Source organism: Podarcis bocagei, assembly GCF_964188305.1.
Source record: "Podarcis bocagei genome assembly, chromosome: 15".
Lineage (NCBI taxonomy): Eukaryota > Metazoa > Chordata > Lepidosauria > Squamata > Lacertidae > Podarcis > Podarcis bocagei.
This window is the reverse complement of record NC_138141.1, coordinates 25102141-25118086: the sequence shown is the minus strand read 5'-3', so window position 1 is coordinate 25118086 and position 15946 is coordinate 25102141. Positions and strand designations below refer to the sequence as shown.

Below are 15946 nucleotides of genomic sequence, written 5' to 3'. Positions count from 1 at the left end.
CCATTTCAGGATATTTCTGTGATGGGACAGGGCTTGCCTCCCCTTCTGGTCTCTGTCATGCTGGTTTCTACTGCAGTGGAGGAGCTGTTTCCCCAAGACCTCAGCTGGTAAGCTATGTTGATGCTGATAATGATAATACTGTAATTGTCAGGAGTAGAAGGAACTTTAAATTAGGAAGCACTGGTGGAAGATTTTTATGGTTAATGTCAGCTGGTGATGTTTCAACCTTCCTTTCTGTTATATTTGCAAATAAAAATTCTCAAAAGAGAGACTAAGGGAAGAGTGGAGAACTCAGAATTTACACTTATCCCTTCACCCCCCCCATCTTTCTCTCCATGAAGTTTACTTCAGGAGGTATTAGGTGATCTCATTCCTAGCAGAAGCCATTTTCTATACGCCTCTTTATCATTTGTCTTATGAGAGCACACTCCAAATGACTTGAATTTGACACTTTTTGAATTCAAGCCACATCTGCAAAGGAAGATTCTTTCTTTGCAGTTACAGCTTCGGAAATACCTGATGTCTTATGATGTGCCTGGTGTCATATTACATGAGGTGATGGACAGGTGGGTAACTCCACCCAGCTGTCAAAGTGACATGAGGAAGGTTGGTCATGTTTGCATCCAGCCCTCTAACCAACAGGTTCCCCACTTCTGTTCTGCAGTGATGACACTTATATTTCCAGGTAACAAGCAGAGGGGGGCAATGCCCACCTGGTCATTACTGTGTCTCAGGGAGTGGAAGACCACAGCTATGCCCAGCAGGAAGCTACAGCCCCTTCTGGGGAATGGCCCAATGTCTGGAATGCCCAGAAGGTGTTTACTGTGATGTTGGTTCAGCTAATTACACCAACTGCCCAGTCGGTGAGTTTAGCACTACAAGTATCTTTCCAGCTTCTTCTTTTTCTTTGAACTGCATCAGTCCAATGCTCTGAAGGCCTTCTAGATGCCTGCATCTAGATCTAGATCACTACTGTTGACCTGTCGCTCAGAACGTTACATCATCCTGACCTGTGAAGCTTCACCACATGGCCTACTCTGATCTATTGCTATGCAGGAAGTATTTGCTGGTGGTCAGGTCTGATTTCCTAATGTAAGAACATAAGAAGAGCCCTGTTCGATCAGGCCTGTAGCCCATGTAGTCCAAATTCCTGTTCTCACAGTGGCCAACCAGATGCCTGAGTGATCTGGCAAATGGGACCCAAGCCAAGAGCTCTCTCCCCTCCTTGTGGCCTCCAGCATTACTGATACTGACTGCAGAATTTTTCCAATTCTTTTTGAAAGCCATCCAAGCTGATGGGCATCACTGCCTCCTGTAGGGGCCAATTCTATGGTTTAACTGTGCTCTGCATGAAGAAGTCCTTTCTTTTGTCTGTCCCGAACATTCCACCATTCAGTTTCCTTGGATGCCCATGTGTTCTAGCATTATGAGCAGGGATGGGGAAACTGAACTACAACTCCAGCATTGGTTGTGCTGGCGGTAAGAGGGAGACTTCTGCATTGGTATGTAAATAGGTCCCTGCTTATGGTATTACTGATGCCCATATGTAACCTTCACAACATGCATGTGTGTGTCCTGGATCGATGCAAATTGCCTTCAGCATTTGGAAAAGTGTCCTTTAACAGTCTGGTATTTACAATTTTGGCAATCTCCTTCTCTTCTCCAGGGTACTACTGCCCACGTGGTACAAAGTTTGCCACTCAGTTCCCTTGTCCAAGGGGGACCTACAGTGAGATTCTTAACATCAAGACTGTCTTGGATTGCCAACTATGCCCTCCTGGAAAGTTTTGTTCCAAGCCGGGCTTGGTAAGCCCAGATGGCATGTGCATGCCCGGATGGTACTGCCCTCCTGGGTCAACTTCAGGCAAGCCGGTATCCCTAGGAAACAACACTGGTATTGGAGAATACATTTGATTGCATAATGCTGCAGTTGATGGTGGGGGTGGGAGAAAATGATATTTTGTCCTGGCACAGTAGCACAGAATATTTATTTATTTATTATTTAGGAATATTTATAGCCTGCCTGCTTAGCAAAGTTCTCGAGGTGGTCTGCAAAATATTTAATAAACAGACAGTGCTGCAGTAGTCATCACAGCAGGGCAAAGGTGTATATAGGTCCTCCCCACTCGCCTTGTTCTCCAGTGTCCCAACAAATGCCATTCTGCAGCTGAATATCATGGCTGTTGAGGCAGCTACATGTTAGGCCCACAGAGGGCAGGATGTCCTCATTGGGTGGTGGCGGCTGCTGATGTCTCTCTCAGCCTAGGCCCTGGTAGCAGATGCAGGAGGTGCCATGGAGAGCAAAGATGTTCCGTACCTTCCTCTTGAACATTAGCCCCATCTAGGCCAGGACTTTCTTACTGGGCAGCAGCTGATTATGTTTCCGTGATGCTAGGCTGAGCCAAAAGAGGGACAGAGACATTTTTGTGGTGGCACATTTTTGCACAGAAAAGGTTAACATGTAAACATCAGTGCAGCCCTACATGTTACTGGCAGTAGAATTCCGCTTCCTGGGAAACTCCATTTTTATTGTTGTTTAAAGTTTATATAGATTGTGAAGATAATATATGCTGGTGGGTTGGAGGGGCAAAATGCCTGCTTAAATCTCAGAAGCTGGCTTATTATCAGATTTCCAGTGGGTTGGATGGGGTCCTTTTGTGTCTCTTGACACACACACACTCCAAACTGGCCAAGACAGATGATAACGCAAAATAGACAGTGCAAAATGGCAAAAATAACAGTCCACACAGGATAAATTATGTGGTTTGAAATCAGTTTTTATACAGATGCATAAATTTTGGGTCTCCTAGATGCTGAATTTTAATTTTTGAAGCACAAACTATTGCCCATAGTCAGGATGTATACTTTTCAGACGCTGTCTTTTCCATTCCATGAGCAGGATCCACTCTCCAATCTTTAATTCAAATATGTACTGCTGGAGCATTCTGTCCGGAGGGATCTCCTGTTCCCATCCCTTGCACTCCAGGTAGATATACTTCTTACTAACCTTTCAGAGCAAACTTTTAAACTTTGGTTAATTAGAAGCTTCCTGGTTTGGCTGCTTACACCAAAAAGGGTGGCTTGAAGGGGCTGTGTGTGCAGACAAGGGGCTCAATTATATCATTGTTTATTATGAAAAGAGATAATTATGCAAACCAGTTGAAATTTGCAGAAAATAGACCACACAGAAATTGACCGTGCAGCTTGCTTGTTTCTCCCTCTCTCTCTGTTCAGGGAGCCTCTCACCTCACTCCTGGTCTTTCCTCTACTCAACTATATCTCATCCAAGCCCTGTAACTCAACATTTCTCCCAGAGCCTTACTTGCAAACAAAGTACAGTGGTACCTTGGGTTAAATAGTTAATTCGTTCCGGAGGTCCACTCTTAACCTGAAACTGTTCTTAACCTGAAGCACCACTTTCACCAATGGGGCCTCCTGCTGCCGCTGCGCTGCCAGAGCACGATTTCTGTTCTCATCCTGAAGCAAAGTTCTTAACCCGAGGTACTATTTCTGGGTTAGCGGAGTCTGTAACCTGAAGCATATGTAACCTGAAGCCTATGTAACCCGAGGTACCACTGTATATTTACAACCCCAAGGCAGCAAATCTAGATCTACTGGGGCTTTGCCCTGTTCTAGGCATGCCTTTGAACAGATCGTCCTGTTGCTTCTCTAGCCTTAGCTTAGAGGTTCATTTCAATAGTGCTGGAATACATAACTACTTAATGGGAGACCCATGGAGGCAAAAATGCTGAATCTGAATGTGCTCTTCTTCTCTCCTTCTTTAGGTTTTTACTGTGCCTCTTCAGAATTGGCTGTGCCTTCAGGCCCTTGTGATGCCGGCTTCTACTGCACTGGGGGCTCCACCATCCCTAACCCAACAGACGGGGCAGTGGGAGATATTTGTCCTGGAGGCCATGTCTGCCCACAGGGAAGCTCTTCTCCCATTCCGTGCCTTGCAGGTAGCTCCCAAAATAGCTGCTCAGCAAAGCACTGATGCCATAATCAGTTCTGGAGATCAGGGGCATTGACAGAGGTTGGGGCAAACCCCAGGTCTACTCCACCAGGTTGAGGATCTCCTTCCCTCCTCTTTATTTATTTATTTTTTAAAAATCTTTGCTTGCAGGGCAGCTGGGTACACTGCAAAGCCCAATGCCAATGTGACTCCAGCTACCTACCTTGTTAATTTGTGGAGGATACAATCCCCATATAGTATGTTGGGTCCAGAAAATTGGGTTTGCATCCCGTAGCTCAGTCAGCCCTGATAGCAAGTGTGTGTTTGTTTCCCTCTGAAAGTCAGCCTAAATTTGCATCTATACATCTGAAATATGCAAATATGGATCATGGGCTTGTACCTAGCACTGCCTACTTGCTTAACTGAAACTCTGAAGTTCTGCTTTATCTATGTACTCAATTCTCAGGCTGAGCCTAGGTTTTGTCATCATTGCCAGCAAAAAAACAAGAGTTCTTCTGGGCCAGCAAAGATGGAGATAAGGATTCCCCCAAATCATAATGTTTTTATATTGTACCTCCCAGAAACAGGAACGAAGAGGAGAGCCTATTGGATTCTGATTGTATCTGTTTTCTCACATGCAAGTGGAGAGAAATCCCTCTTCTCTCCCTCCCAGACATTCTGTATGGACTGATGCAAAATGCTGTCTTTCTGTTGTAGCTATCAGGGCCCAGTTTAACCAAATCAACTGGCATGGCTTTTTTTTTTCTTTTAATGATGTATTATGAGCATTAAACTGCATTAGGGATTAGTAGCTGGTCCCCCATGAAAAGTCTCCCCTGTGTAGAGAACTAGGCAGGGCTAGATTAAGCATTAAGCAAAATAGGGACATGCTTAGGGCATCCATTGTCAGATTTACCATGGACTACATGGTGTGGCTGAACCAGGTTCCTCAAAAAAGGCCCCCACAATAAATGGAAAAATTACATACACAAATAAGTAATAATTACAAAATAGTAATAATAACATAGTAATAATAGAGATTAATGATATACATTAATCTTTGGAATACAACAAAATTAGAATCTGGTAAAAAATTATTTTATGGTTTATTATTGTTTATATTTTGAAATATATATATATGGGACACCAAAACTTTTTTTTTTAAAGTGCTTAGCGCCTCTAAAGGCATTAATCCAGCCCTGGAACAATGTTGTCAGGGGAAAGTCTGCAGCCTAGCCTTGTCTCTGCTATGTTCTGTGTAGCCAAGACAGATTAGTATGGCAGGTAACAGACACAAGCAAACATGTGTTTCCTTTTACAGGCTCCTTTCTAGGTGACCGGGGTGGTGAGTCACTGCAAGACTGCCGTCTTTGTGTGGCTGGCTGGTTCTGTTCCCTCCGAGGTCAAACTTCCCCAGAGGGCTTGTGCATGGCAGGCTGGTTCTGCCCAGAAGGATCAATATCTGCCCAGAATCCAGGTAGGAAAATGTGATGTGCTCAAGGGCCACCACTTGTGTTGCAGTAAGAATGTGAATAGAAACAAGAGATTGGTTTCTAGACTGTGAAGAAACTAAAGGAGATACAGCTGTCTTCAAATTTAAAAAACTCCAAGCCATTTGGATGTGAAAGCTTGTGGGATTGCTAGATGCTGTTTTTGTGCCTTTTTTACCATTTCTGTGCACATTTAGGGCAGGTTTTTTTTTGCCTTTTTTAAAGTAACTTTGGGTTTGATGCAATGCATGTTGTCACACATAAATTGGATACATGTAAAGTGGTTGTTGGCTTATATCCAGTCCTTTTTTTCTGGGGGGACACAGGGGTATGCATACCCTTAAACATTTTGTGAATCTAAGTTTGGCCCCATTAATATGAGTAGGAAAATGAGAGTACCCCTAAGCATTTTTTTTTAAGAAAAAAAGCACTACTTATATCAAAAGGTGTATGTGAACATTTTTTATCTTTAAACTAGGCTAGCAAGCATCACGTGTGTCAAGCCCAGCTTCTGAATTATAAACAGTGCTAGCAGATGATTTATTGATCTTCTTGTAACTTTTTCTAATTATTTTTCTGCAATGCTTGAAGTTCACCTCCTTGCATTATAGCTGCACAGGGTGCCCATTAAAGTAACACACAGCTGCAACATTTTCTACCCATTTCTGTTTTCCGTAGACTACCTCTGTCCTCTTGGTCACTATTGCCCCACGGGCAGCCCACAGCCCAAACCATGCCCCCCTGGAAAATACCAGGATGAAACTGGTCAAAGCCTGTGCAAAGTCTGCCCAGCAGGAAAGTAAGTGAAACAGTTTGTGGGATCCTTCACCTTTTTTTGTTATCTTCTCCTTTGCAGTCTGCATAGCAGTCTTTAGGTTTCCCAAGACCAGGGAAGGGAGAGAGATTCCACTGAGTTCACTTCTAAAGGTGAACATACTAAATTTCCACTTTCCAAAACAATACATGGACTGCAATGCAAGCAAGCTTCCTTTAAAATTTGCACTTTTCTGAATTTTGCAAGGCAATTCTCTAGCCCGGAAATGTATGCACAAAAATGTAACACTAGAGGAGAGACGGTCTGGTTTTTTGGCAGGTTCTGTGATCCTGATTTCCAAGCACAGGATTCCCAAAACACCTCTCCACGGGGAGTGGTCAAGCCATTGGACTGCCTGCCTGGATACTACTGCCTCTCAGCGACGGAAACTGCCAAGCAATTCCCATGCCCCAATGGCACCTTCAGTAACCAGACAGGCTTGAGCAGCTACAAGGAATGCACGCCCTGTCCTGGAGGCCAATTCTGTGCAAACCCAGGTAGGTCAAGGAGACAACAAGCAAATTTCGGTTTGGGTTGCAATCCTAAGCATGCCTATTTGGAAGGCAATCTTGGTGAAAGTGGATTTTCTTTGAAATCTGCCATGCAAGTTGACCTGGTGGATGGAGTGCTAGACTTCTGGCCAGCACCTGTAATGAAATTCTGTGCTTAAGTTAAACTGCAACTGAGGCATGCCTGCAGCACTTTGTTTTCAAACACTAGGCATCTTGTTTTAGGTTAGGACCATCTCCTAAGAGCCAGTTTTTTACAAAAAAAAAAGACATGCCACAGTTACAGTCTTCCTGACAGAGGTAATTCTTAAGGCTGCACACACAGTATACCGGTACCTTTAAAGCACTTTTTTTTTTTTTTTTAATTGTGGGCACTGTAGTTTGTTAATGATTGCTGGTATTGTAATTCTGTGAGGGGTAAACTACATTGCCCAGGATTCCTTGAGGGAAAGAATGTGCTACAAATGTGCTTTAAAGGTTCCAAAAAAATTATATACAAATACAATTAGGAAAAGGCTATGGAACTTTGTTAAAATATATAATTACAGTGGTGAGACTTTTATACGCACAAAGGTGGAAAGACTCGTCATTACCAACTATGAAGGAATGGTTGTTAAAATTAATGGGCTTAGCTGAGATGGTGAAACTGACATGTTTAATCAGAGAAAAGTCATTGTTAACATTCACTAAAGATTGGATACCTCTCATAGAATTTTTGCATGAAAAAGAAAATAAACCAATGACATTTGGGTTTGAGGATTGAAGATAATGTTGGTTTATAGAAAGTAGTTTTATTAGGTATTATATTGGAGGGGATGAGTTGAATAATGCTTGTATATAGCAGACGGATGAAGAATCAGAAATTTCCTAGAAAGCTTTCCTTTTTCCCCTTCCTTCCTTCCTTTTTCTTTCATTATCTCCTCTCTTTCTCTCTCCTTCTCCCCTTTATCCCTTCTCTATTTCTTCATCCTCACTTTCTCTCTGTTTTTTCTTTTCTTTTTGGTTTGTGTTTTTATTTTAGTTTTGATTAAAAAGATAATAGGTAGTAATCTTTGTATCCTGTTTGCCAAACTCTAATAAAATTTATTCTTTTTATTTAAAAAAGTGCTTTAAAGGTATAGTGTGTATCTAAATCCCCAAATGCAATCTAAATGCAATATCCTCACCAGTTATGTGCAATCCAGAGCTTTTGAGCAGTATAATAATGTGAATATAAATAAAGTAAAATAAAGCCTCTCTCTTTCCTAGGTCTTGTTGCGCCAAGTGGCCCTTGCTTGCCCGGGTATTACTGCACCCTGAAAGCACGAGTACCAAACCCTGTTCATGATGAAAGTGGAGACATGTGCCCTGCAGGGCATTTCTGCCCCTTGGGTAGCAGCAGCCCAACACCATGCCCGAGTGGGACTTTTCTAACCCATCCTGGGATGTTGTCCCTCAATGCCTGCTTGCCCTGCCCTGGAGGAAGCTTCTGCCAAGGAGAAGGTTTGGCCAGCGTTTCTGGTGAGTTCCATAATCACCTTCCAGAGCACGCAGTGTAATTTGGATTCTGAAACAAGAGAAAGCTCTATAAATATACCACCGCCACCCCGCAAGCTACATTGAGCTAAGTTTGTCTTGCACTAATCAAGCAGCCTCTTTTTTTTTTCTGGCTTCTGACCCAGAAAATAATTATATCTGATATGCAATTTGCAAAGGAGTTTGGGGTGAGTGGGTGGATGATTTAAAGCAACTGGCTTAGGTTAGAAATTACAGTTCATTTTCTGCACAATGGGATGTGAGGAAAATCCTTCCTGAGAGTCTGGCAATCTGCAAATTAATAAAGCAAGCGAAGGCTCTGAGACCTACTGGAAACTTACCGTATTTTTCGCTCTTTAAGATGCACCAGACCACAAGACGCACCTAGTTTTTGGAGGAGGAAAACAAGAAAAAAATATATTCTGAATCTCAGAAGCCAGAACAGCAAGAGGGATCGCTACGCAGTGAAAGCAGCAATCCCTCTTGCTTTACTGGCTTCTGTGATAGCTGTGCAGCCTGCATTCGCTCCATAAGCTGCACACACATTTCCCCTTACTTTTTAGGAGGGGAAAAGTGAGTCTTATAGAGCAAAAAATACTGTACTTCCCCATACCCATGCACAAGTCTAGTTTTAGGCAGCAAGGCATCTGGGAGGTCAAAGAAAGTGACTTCCAGGTAGCCTTAAGACCCAGCACCTCTTCTGTTAGAAAAAGAACCCCACAGTTGCTATCTGAGCACAATTCAAAGTGTTGGTGCTGACCTTTAAAGCCCTAAATGGCCTTGGCCCAGTATACCTGAAGGAGCGTCTCCACCCCCATCATTCTGCCCAGACACTGAGGTCCAGTGCTGAGGGCCTTCTGGCAGTTCCCTTGCTGCGAGAAGCCAAGTTACAGGGAACCAGGCAGAGGGCCTTCTTGGTAGTGGCACCCACCCTGTGGAATGCCCTCCCACCAGATGTCAAAGAGAAAAGCAACTTTTAGAAGACATCTGAAGGCAGCCCTGTTTAGGGAAGCTTTTAATGTTTAACAGCATTGCATTTTAATATTTTGTTGGAAGCTGCCCAGAGTGGCTGGGGAAACCCAGTCAGATGGGCAGGGTATAAATCAGAAAATATTATTATTATTATTATTATTATTATTATTATTATTATTATTATGGCTCACCAGTGATTTGTGGTGGTCTTTGACACCCTCTCCTTTGCAGGGATATGTCACCACGGCTACTACTGTGATTCGCTATCCACGCATCCTGACCAGAAACTCTGCCCCCAAGGATTCTACTGCCCCAAAGGCACAGGGACCCCAGTTCCATGTCCTGCAGGAAGCATCAATCCCCACAGTGGGAAATGGGATCCCACAGACTGCAAGCTCTGTCCAGCGGGGCATTTCTGCAGTGGTATGTGCATGAATATTTCTTTTCCCCCTTTTGAGAGAAGGGGGTATCTTGACAGACTCTCAGCTGGCTTCTTAATGGAAAGAAACACAGCCTTCTTTTTCCTCTCAATGGCTTTAGGGCCGGGAAAGGCTGCCCCAGAAGGGATGTGCATGCCCGGGTACTATTGCCCCCCAGGACAGACCTCCTCCACACCTGCTTCCCACCGGTGCCCACGTGGATTTTACTGCCTTCAGGGATCTGTGGCTCCAGCAGCTTGCCAGAAAGGAACCTATCAATTGGAGGAAGGGAAAGAGTCATGTGATCTCTGCCCAGCCGGGTTCTTCTGTGAATCATCCAACCAAAGTGAGGAAATTGGAGGGATGTGCCCATGATGGTTGCTTGTTATGATTTGTGTGCAGGGGACAGCTTGTTCCATGTGTCTGTGAGCACCTCCAGACTTTCAGTATTTTGCAGGAGGAAATCAAGCACATAATTGGGAAATTTAGGTTGGCACATTTAGTACGTATGAAGGTGCTCTGTTGCCCTTGCACAACAAATCTGCTTTGAAAAATAAATAGACTTTTTGGAGTTAGGAAAGTGATAGTGAAACACATTGAAAAGTGCAGAATCAGTGAAGGATTATCAAGAAGGTGTATAAACACACAGCAGGCAAATCTGGATGAATGCAGGAGGAATGCTCACCATCATATTATCTCCCTGCAAGTAAATAAGAACAGATGCTAGATAAGAACCGGATATAATCTAAGCTCCAGGTATGTTAGCACATGACTCCTTTGTTACAACAACTCCACCAGCAACCAGTCTGTTTCTGGGCACAATTCACAGTGCTGGTTATGACCTATAAAGTCCATAAAGCTTAAGTCCAGGCTGTCTGAAGCACCATATTCTACCATATGAACCTGCCTGGCCTCTGATATCTTTGAAGAGGAGACCCACCTTCTCTTAGTCCTGCCACCCTTTCAGGCACCCTTGGTGGGAATATGGGAGAGGGCTTTCCCAGGTGATTGCTCCCCAACTTTGGAACTCCTTCTAGAGAAACTAAACTGGCTCCCTACTTGTTGTCTTTCCACCAGCAGGTGAAGACTCTGTTATTCCAACAGGCTTTGGGGAACTGACAGCTTTTAAAATGCCCTTTGATGGTGTTGTGCTGCTTACTATCCACATTTTTAATAGATTTGTTTTTATATTGGTTTTAATTATAGCATCGTTAATCACTTTATATCTATTATCTTTTATATGTTTTAGTTTTCAGAGCAGAGTGCTGGAGATTGTACACACAGTTGTCACAATATAATAATGTCTTAGAGAAAATACTAGCAAGAGGTTTCTCAGCCGCTCTTTCTTCCCTAGCTGCTGCTATCCAGGCCCCCAAGCCATGCCCTCTGGGGCATTTTTGCCCCCCTGGCACCACATCTGGCACAGAACACCCATGCCCCAGAGGCACAAATGGGCCCAAGGCTGGTGCTGCTGAGGAATCTGACTGTCAGCCCTGCCCAGCAGGTAAGTGAGGGATTGAGGCAAGGAGCATACAGCCCACCAAAGAAAGAAGGTAAGACAAAGCGGGAAGAAGTCTAGCTCTTGGTTGCTCATACAAATGCTGAGCACACTGGAAAGGGCCACAGCTCAGTGGTAGAGCATTTGCTTTGCATGCAGAAGGTCCCTGGTTCAATCCCCTTTGGCATCTCCAGGTAGAGAGACCTCCCTGCCTGAAATGCTGGAGAGCTGCTGCCGGTCAGTGCAGACAATGCTGAGCTAGGCAGACCATTGGCCTGACCTAGTAAAAAGCAGCATCCTGTGTTCCTTATGTTCACTGCAGATTTATTTCCTTCTTTTTTTTTTTAAAGGAATGTACTGCTCCTCTCCTGGGCTGTCCCAACCGACTGGTCTTTGTCATCAAGGCTACTATTGCACCAGGGGAGCAGTCAGCCCTGCTCCCATGAGACAGAGGGTGAGTGTAAATGGCAAGAAGCAGGATTAATTCATTACTAAGGGTGTCAAATGTGTTGGGCTAATTTTCACAGCCTGAACCCAGATGCGAACCCCAAAGCAGCTATCCTTCAAAATATCTGCATCTCCAATTTCATGATGCAGTTTCCCAACCCCCTCCAAAAAAGCATGCAAAATTTTGCACATTAGGCATGTTTTTGCATAAATAAAAATACTTATATTTGTGAAAATAATGCACAAAAAATGCCTTCTATCAAGGAAAATGGCTTGCAAAAATGTGCATGTTAGTGAAAACTACTTACAAAATTGTGTTTTGGGGAGAAATTTGCACTAAAATGTTGATGGATTTTCATGGGAACTTTTTTAAAAAAAGCAAATTGTACAACCTTGGTCAATTTTACCAAGTTAATTATGCCCCTCTGTGGCTCACAGAAGAAGCTTGAGAGAAAATCAATCGGCTCTTTGAAGTGCAATTACTTGAGAAATGTTATCTGAATCAGCTTGGCACAGTGATATCATCTTATTGGAAGCTCACATTTAAGACTTGGTTTCATCAAAATTGTTTACCAACCATACTTCTTTCTCACTGATTTTATTTTCCTTAATTTTTTTCAGGTGGATTCTGCCAGCTTCCTCCTAACCGGGAATGACATCTGTCCTCCTGGGCATTTCTGCCCCAATGGGACTGGATATCCCGTTCCTTGCCCACCTGGCTCCTTTTCCGCTTCTCTGGGTCTGAAAGCAGAGAGTGAGTGCCAGCCTTGCCCAGCTGGACTCTACTGCAGCCAATCAGGGATGTCTGATCTGTCCCATATGGCGCCATGTAATGAAGGGTAAGAGGCTGTAACAGCTGCTTCCCTTGACTGAATGGCAAGCCAAGACTTGCAGGCAAGCTCACTGTGAAGAAACACAGTAGCCTCTGATCACATGATATTCTCCATAATAAATAGGGATTACATGTGTGATGTAGAGAGAGCTGGATAAAAAGAAGCGCGGTTGTCCTGGGTATTTGGGAGAAAGAGTATCATCAGAGATCCAAAAACACATTGAACTGATAGTGGCAGAGTGGTAATCTGAATCCAGTCCCAGAGAAACATCAAATCTCCATTGCTCTGCATGAACCCAAAGGAAAACCCTAAATTGAGAGGTAGTGTTTGGGAAGGGCCTAATAACTATGATTTTTCTTGTTCTCCTCTGGGAGCATCTTAGGGCTCATTATTAAGATGCAAAAAGCAGGGATGTGGAGAATCCCATCACAAATGGAAATGGAAATGACTTCTGTTTGCATGTTCACCTGAGGTCAGGAATGAACATCACATGAACAGAATTTGCTGTCATGGTGGGTTTTTTGGTCTGCAAACCTTACATAAAAATTATGTCATTTTCTACATTGCTTTTGAAGTTTCCCTTCCATTGAAATGGATTGAAGTTAATTACATAGTGATTTACATTTGTGAGTTATGTTTTCTAAATCAGTTTGGCACAGTGATATCATTTATTGATTATATAGTCAATAGTGAGACAAATAACATGTGTTTCAGCTAAAGCCGAACTGTAATGGGACAGAAACAGCAGTGGTTTTGACAAAAAGAGTACAGTATGGAAATGGCTACCTCCTTGCATCACTAGCAAAGAAGCACAGCACATTTCTGAGTAATAAACAGCCAAGTGAAACAGGTGACACCTGAGTTCTGCTGCCTGCATCCCAACCCTGATGAGAATGTTTACTTCTGCTCACCTCTTATTTTGTGGCATGGGGCCACTGCCTTATAGTAGATTGGCTGCTACTGCCTGATATTTGTGTGGAAAGGGCTATAACTCAGTAGCAGAGCATCTGCTTGGCATACAGGGGGTCCCAGGCTTGATCCCTGGCAGCATCTCCAGGTAGGTCTGGGTGAGAACCCTGCTTGAAACCCTGAAGAGCTGCTGTCAATCACTGGACACACTACTGAGCTAGATGGAGCAATGGTCTGACTTGGTATAAAGCAGATTCTTAAATTCAGAAATCCCATCAACCCGTCTAGCTCTGTTGGTGCTGACCTTAAAGCCCTTAATGGCTATGAACCTATATACCCACAGAAGTGTCTCCACCCCCATTGTTCAGCCCGGACACTGAGATCCTGCTCCGAGGGCCTTCTGGCAGTTCCCTCATTGTGAGAAGTGAGGTTACAGAGAGCCAAGCAAGGGGCCTTCTTGGTGGTTGCACCTGCCCTGTGGAACACCCTTCTATCAGATGTCAAGGAAATAAACAACTACCTGACTTTTAGAAGACATCTGAAAGCAGTCCTGTATAGGGAAGCTTTTAATGTTTGATGTCTTCTTTCTTGTGTTTTAATTTGTTGGAAACCATCCAGAGTGACTGGGGCAACCCAGTCAGATGGGCAGCATATAAATAAATTGTTGCTGTTGTTGTTGTTGTTGTTAATTTATTTGCTACCCATGATGAATTTAAGCAGAGGCATTCATGTCTCCTCAGGCAGCCATCTGCCAGGTTTTATGCATGCCCTAAACTGAAACTAGAGGCGGGGATTGGACTCTGTCCTTCCAGTGTAGGCCAAGGGTCTTGACGAACCTTAGATTAGGGGTAGCAAAGTTATGCCTTCCAAATCTTCTTGACCCACAGTTTCCATCCTCTTTGACCATTGGCCATGCTGAATGGGGCTGATGAAAGTGGGAGTTCAACAGCAGCTGGAGAACACCGTGTTGGCTACTCCTGCCTTAGATACTCCTATGTAATCTTTGTAGGTGTGTTTGCCTTGAGGGAAATGCTGCTCCCTGCCCCAGCGATGGGATTCGTGGGTACAGATGCCCTAGAGGATTCCGTTGCCCTGAGGGTGCCATTCTGGAAGTTCCTTGTGAGCCTGGCATGTTTAGCCCCATGGTCGGGGCCAGCTTCTGCCTCCCTTGCCCAGCGGGTACTGCTTGCCATTATGCTGCTACTGTGGAGCCACTCAGCTGCCCCAGAGGTGAGACACTGAGAAATTGCATTTAACTCCACTGATTGGAGGCACACCGTTTGCCAGAGGTAGAAAGCACTCCTTACCCCCTTTCCTTGACTGTCAGTGTTATACACTATGATGCACAAGACCTTTCCTGAGTTACCATGATAATTCTCCATCCCACACCCTTTCAAGATCCTTTGAATCAAATCCTTGTGTGCTGCAAATCTCAAAATGACACACATTCCAGGGACCCAGCATGCATACAAGATCCTTCTCTCAATCTGCAGTCTTGATCCACACAGACATAGCTGGATGACAAGATCTGCCACAGAGGGGACAAAGACATGCTTCCTTTCAGAAGGGCCTCTAGCCATTAGCAACAAATAGTCTGTACTTGGCCAACTATTTTACATAACAAAGCCAGAAACTCACACCTTTGACAAGTACCAATACCTTCCACTACCCCCTTCATGTTTTTAGGGTTTGGTTGTTGTTTTGTTGGGGGGAGTTGCCTCCTCCCTGCACCTCACTCTCTCTGTTTTGTTTGTTTTGGGGTGGATTTATCTTCTTACATTTCCAAATGTGCTCTCCAGCCTCACCCCTGCAAATGGAGACCCTTGTCTAAATCAGCCCTACAATTCTCCAAACCCCTGATCTTACAAACTCAGAATTATTGAGCTGAAATGAACCTAGAGATTGCCCAACTCAACCACCAATCCCTTTAAATATAATGTGTACACACAGCCCCCTAATGCTTTCTTGCTTTGGCAGGTTACTACTGTCCAGCCCAGACAGCCATCCCTTTGCCATGTCCTGCTGGGACCCTGAACACCCTGGAGGGGGCGCTCTCCTCCAATGCCTGCAAACTATGCCCAGTTGGGAGGTACTGCAGTGGAAATGCTAACTGGGAACCTAATGGTAAGAGGTAGAGTTAGTTATGGCTCTGAGGTGATTCACAAGTCCTAGTAATGTTCAGCCATGGGGTGTCCAGTAACATAGATGGCTTTATGAGAGTATCAGACACATTCCTGGAGGAGTTACCTATGAATGGTTGGTAGTCGTGGAAGCTATTTGGAACCTTCTTCTATTGTTTTCCCTGCTTCCCAATGTTTGGTTTTTAAATTATTGTCAAGTGACTTGTATTTTATAGATGTATAAGATGCTTTGAGACATCTTGCGCAAAGCAATGAATAAATGTAATAAATGGTGAAGATGTACAAAGGCAGGGTGCCACTGATAGCAGTTAATGGATGCTGTGCACATTGCCCAAGGCCTGTTGGAGATTATGCATAATGATCAGAGAATCTGCAAAATTCTATCCATATAGGCACATGTTTCAAGGTCTTTTGGAGAATATGTATATTGACCAGGTAATGTGCACA

General features: G+C 43.9%; 1 protein-coding gene across 4 annotated transcripts in view; it reads left to right on the top strand.

Annotated features, from left to right (window-relative positions):
* LOC308574538 (uncharacterized protein) overlaps positions 1 to 15946 on the top strand; it is a gene marked incomplete at its 3' end in the record, with an annotated part of 155604 nt that overhangs the window by 90564 nt on the left and 49094 nt on the right. For all 4 annotated transcript variants that reach the window (XM_081172429.1, XM_081172428.1, XM_081172427.1 and 1 more), the window contains 16 exons: positions 10 to 107; positions 686 to 863; positions 1667 to 1894; positions 2900 to 2986; positions 3786 to 3959; positions 5274 to 5429; positions 6121 to 6241; positions 6536 to 6753; positions 8014 to 8265; positions 9484 to 9675; positions 9793 to 10017; positions 11026 to 11175; positions 11520 to 11623; positions 12238 to 12455; positions 14368 to 14588; positions 15336 to 15482. In XM_081172429.1, the coding sequence (XP_081028555.1) occupies positions 10 to 107; positions 686 to 863; positions 1667 to 1894; positions 2900 to 2986; positions 3786 to 3959; positions 5274 to 5429; positions 6121 to 6241; positions 6536 to 6753; positions 8014 to 8265; positions 9484 to 9675; positions 9793 to 10017; positions 11026 to 11175; positions 11520 to 11623; positions 12238 to 12455; positions 14368 to 14588; positions 15336 to 15482 (2769 nt within the window). The remainder of the gene's footprint in view (positions 1 to 9; positions 108 to 685; positions 864 to 1666; positions 1895 to 2899; positions 2987 to 3785; positions 3960 to 5273; positions 5430 to 6120; positions 6242 to 6535; positions 6754 to 8013; positions 8266 to 9483; positions 9676 to 9792; positions 10018 to 11025; positions 11176 to 11519; positions 11624 to 12237; positions 12456 to 14367; positions 14589 to 15335; positions 15483 to 15946) is intronic.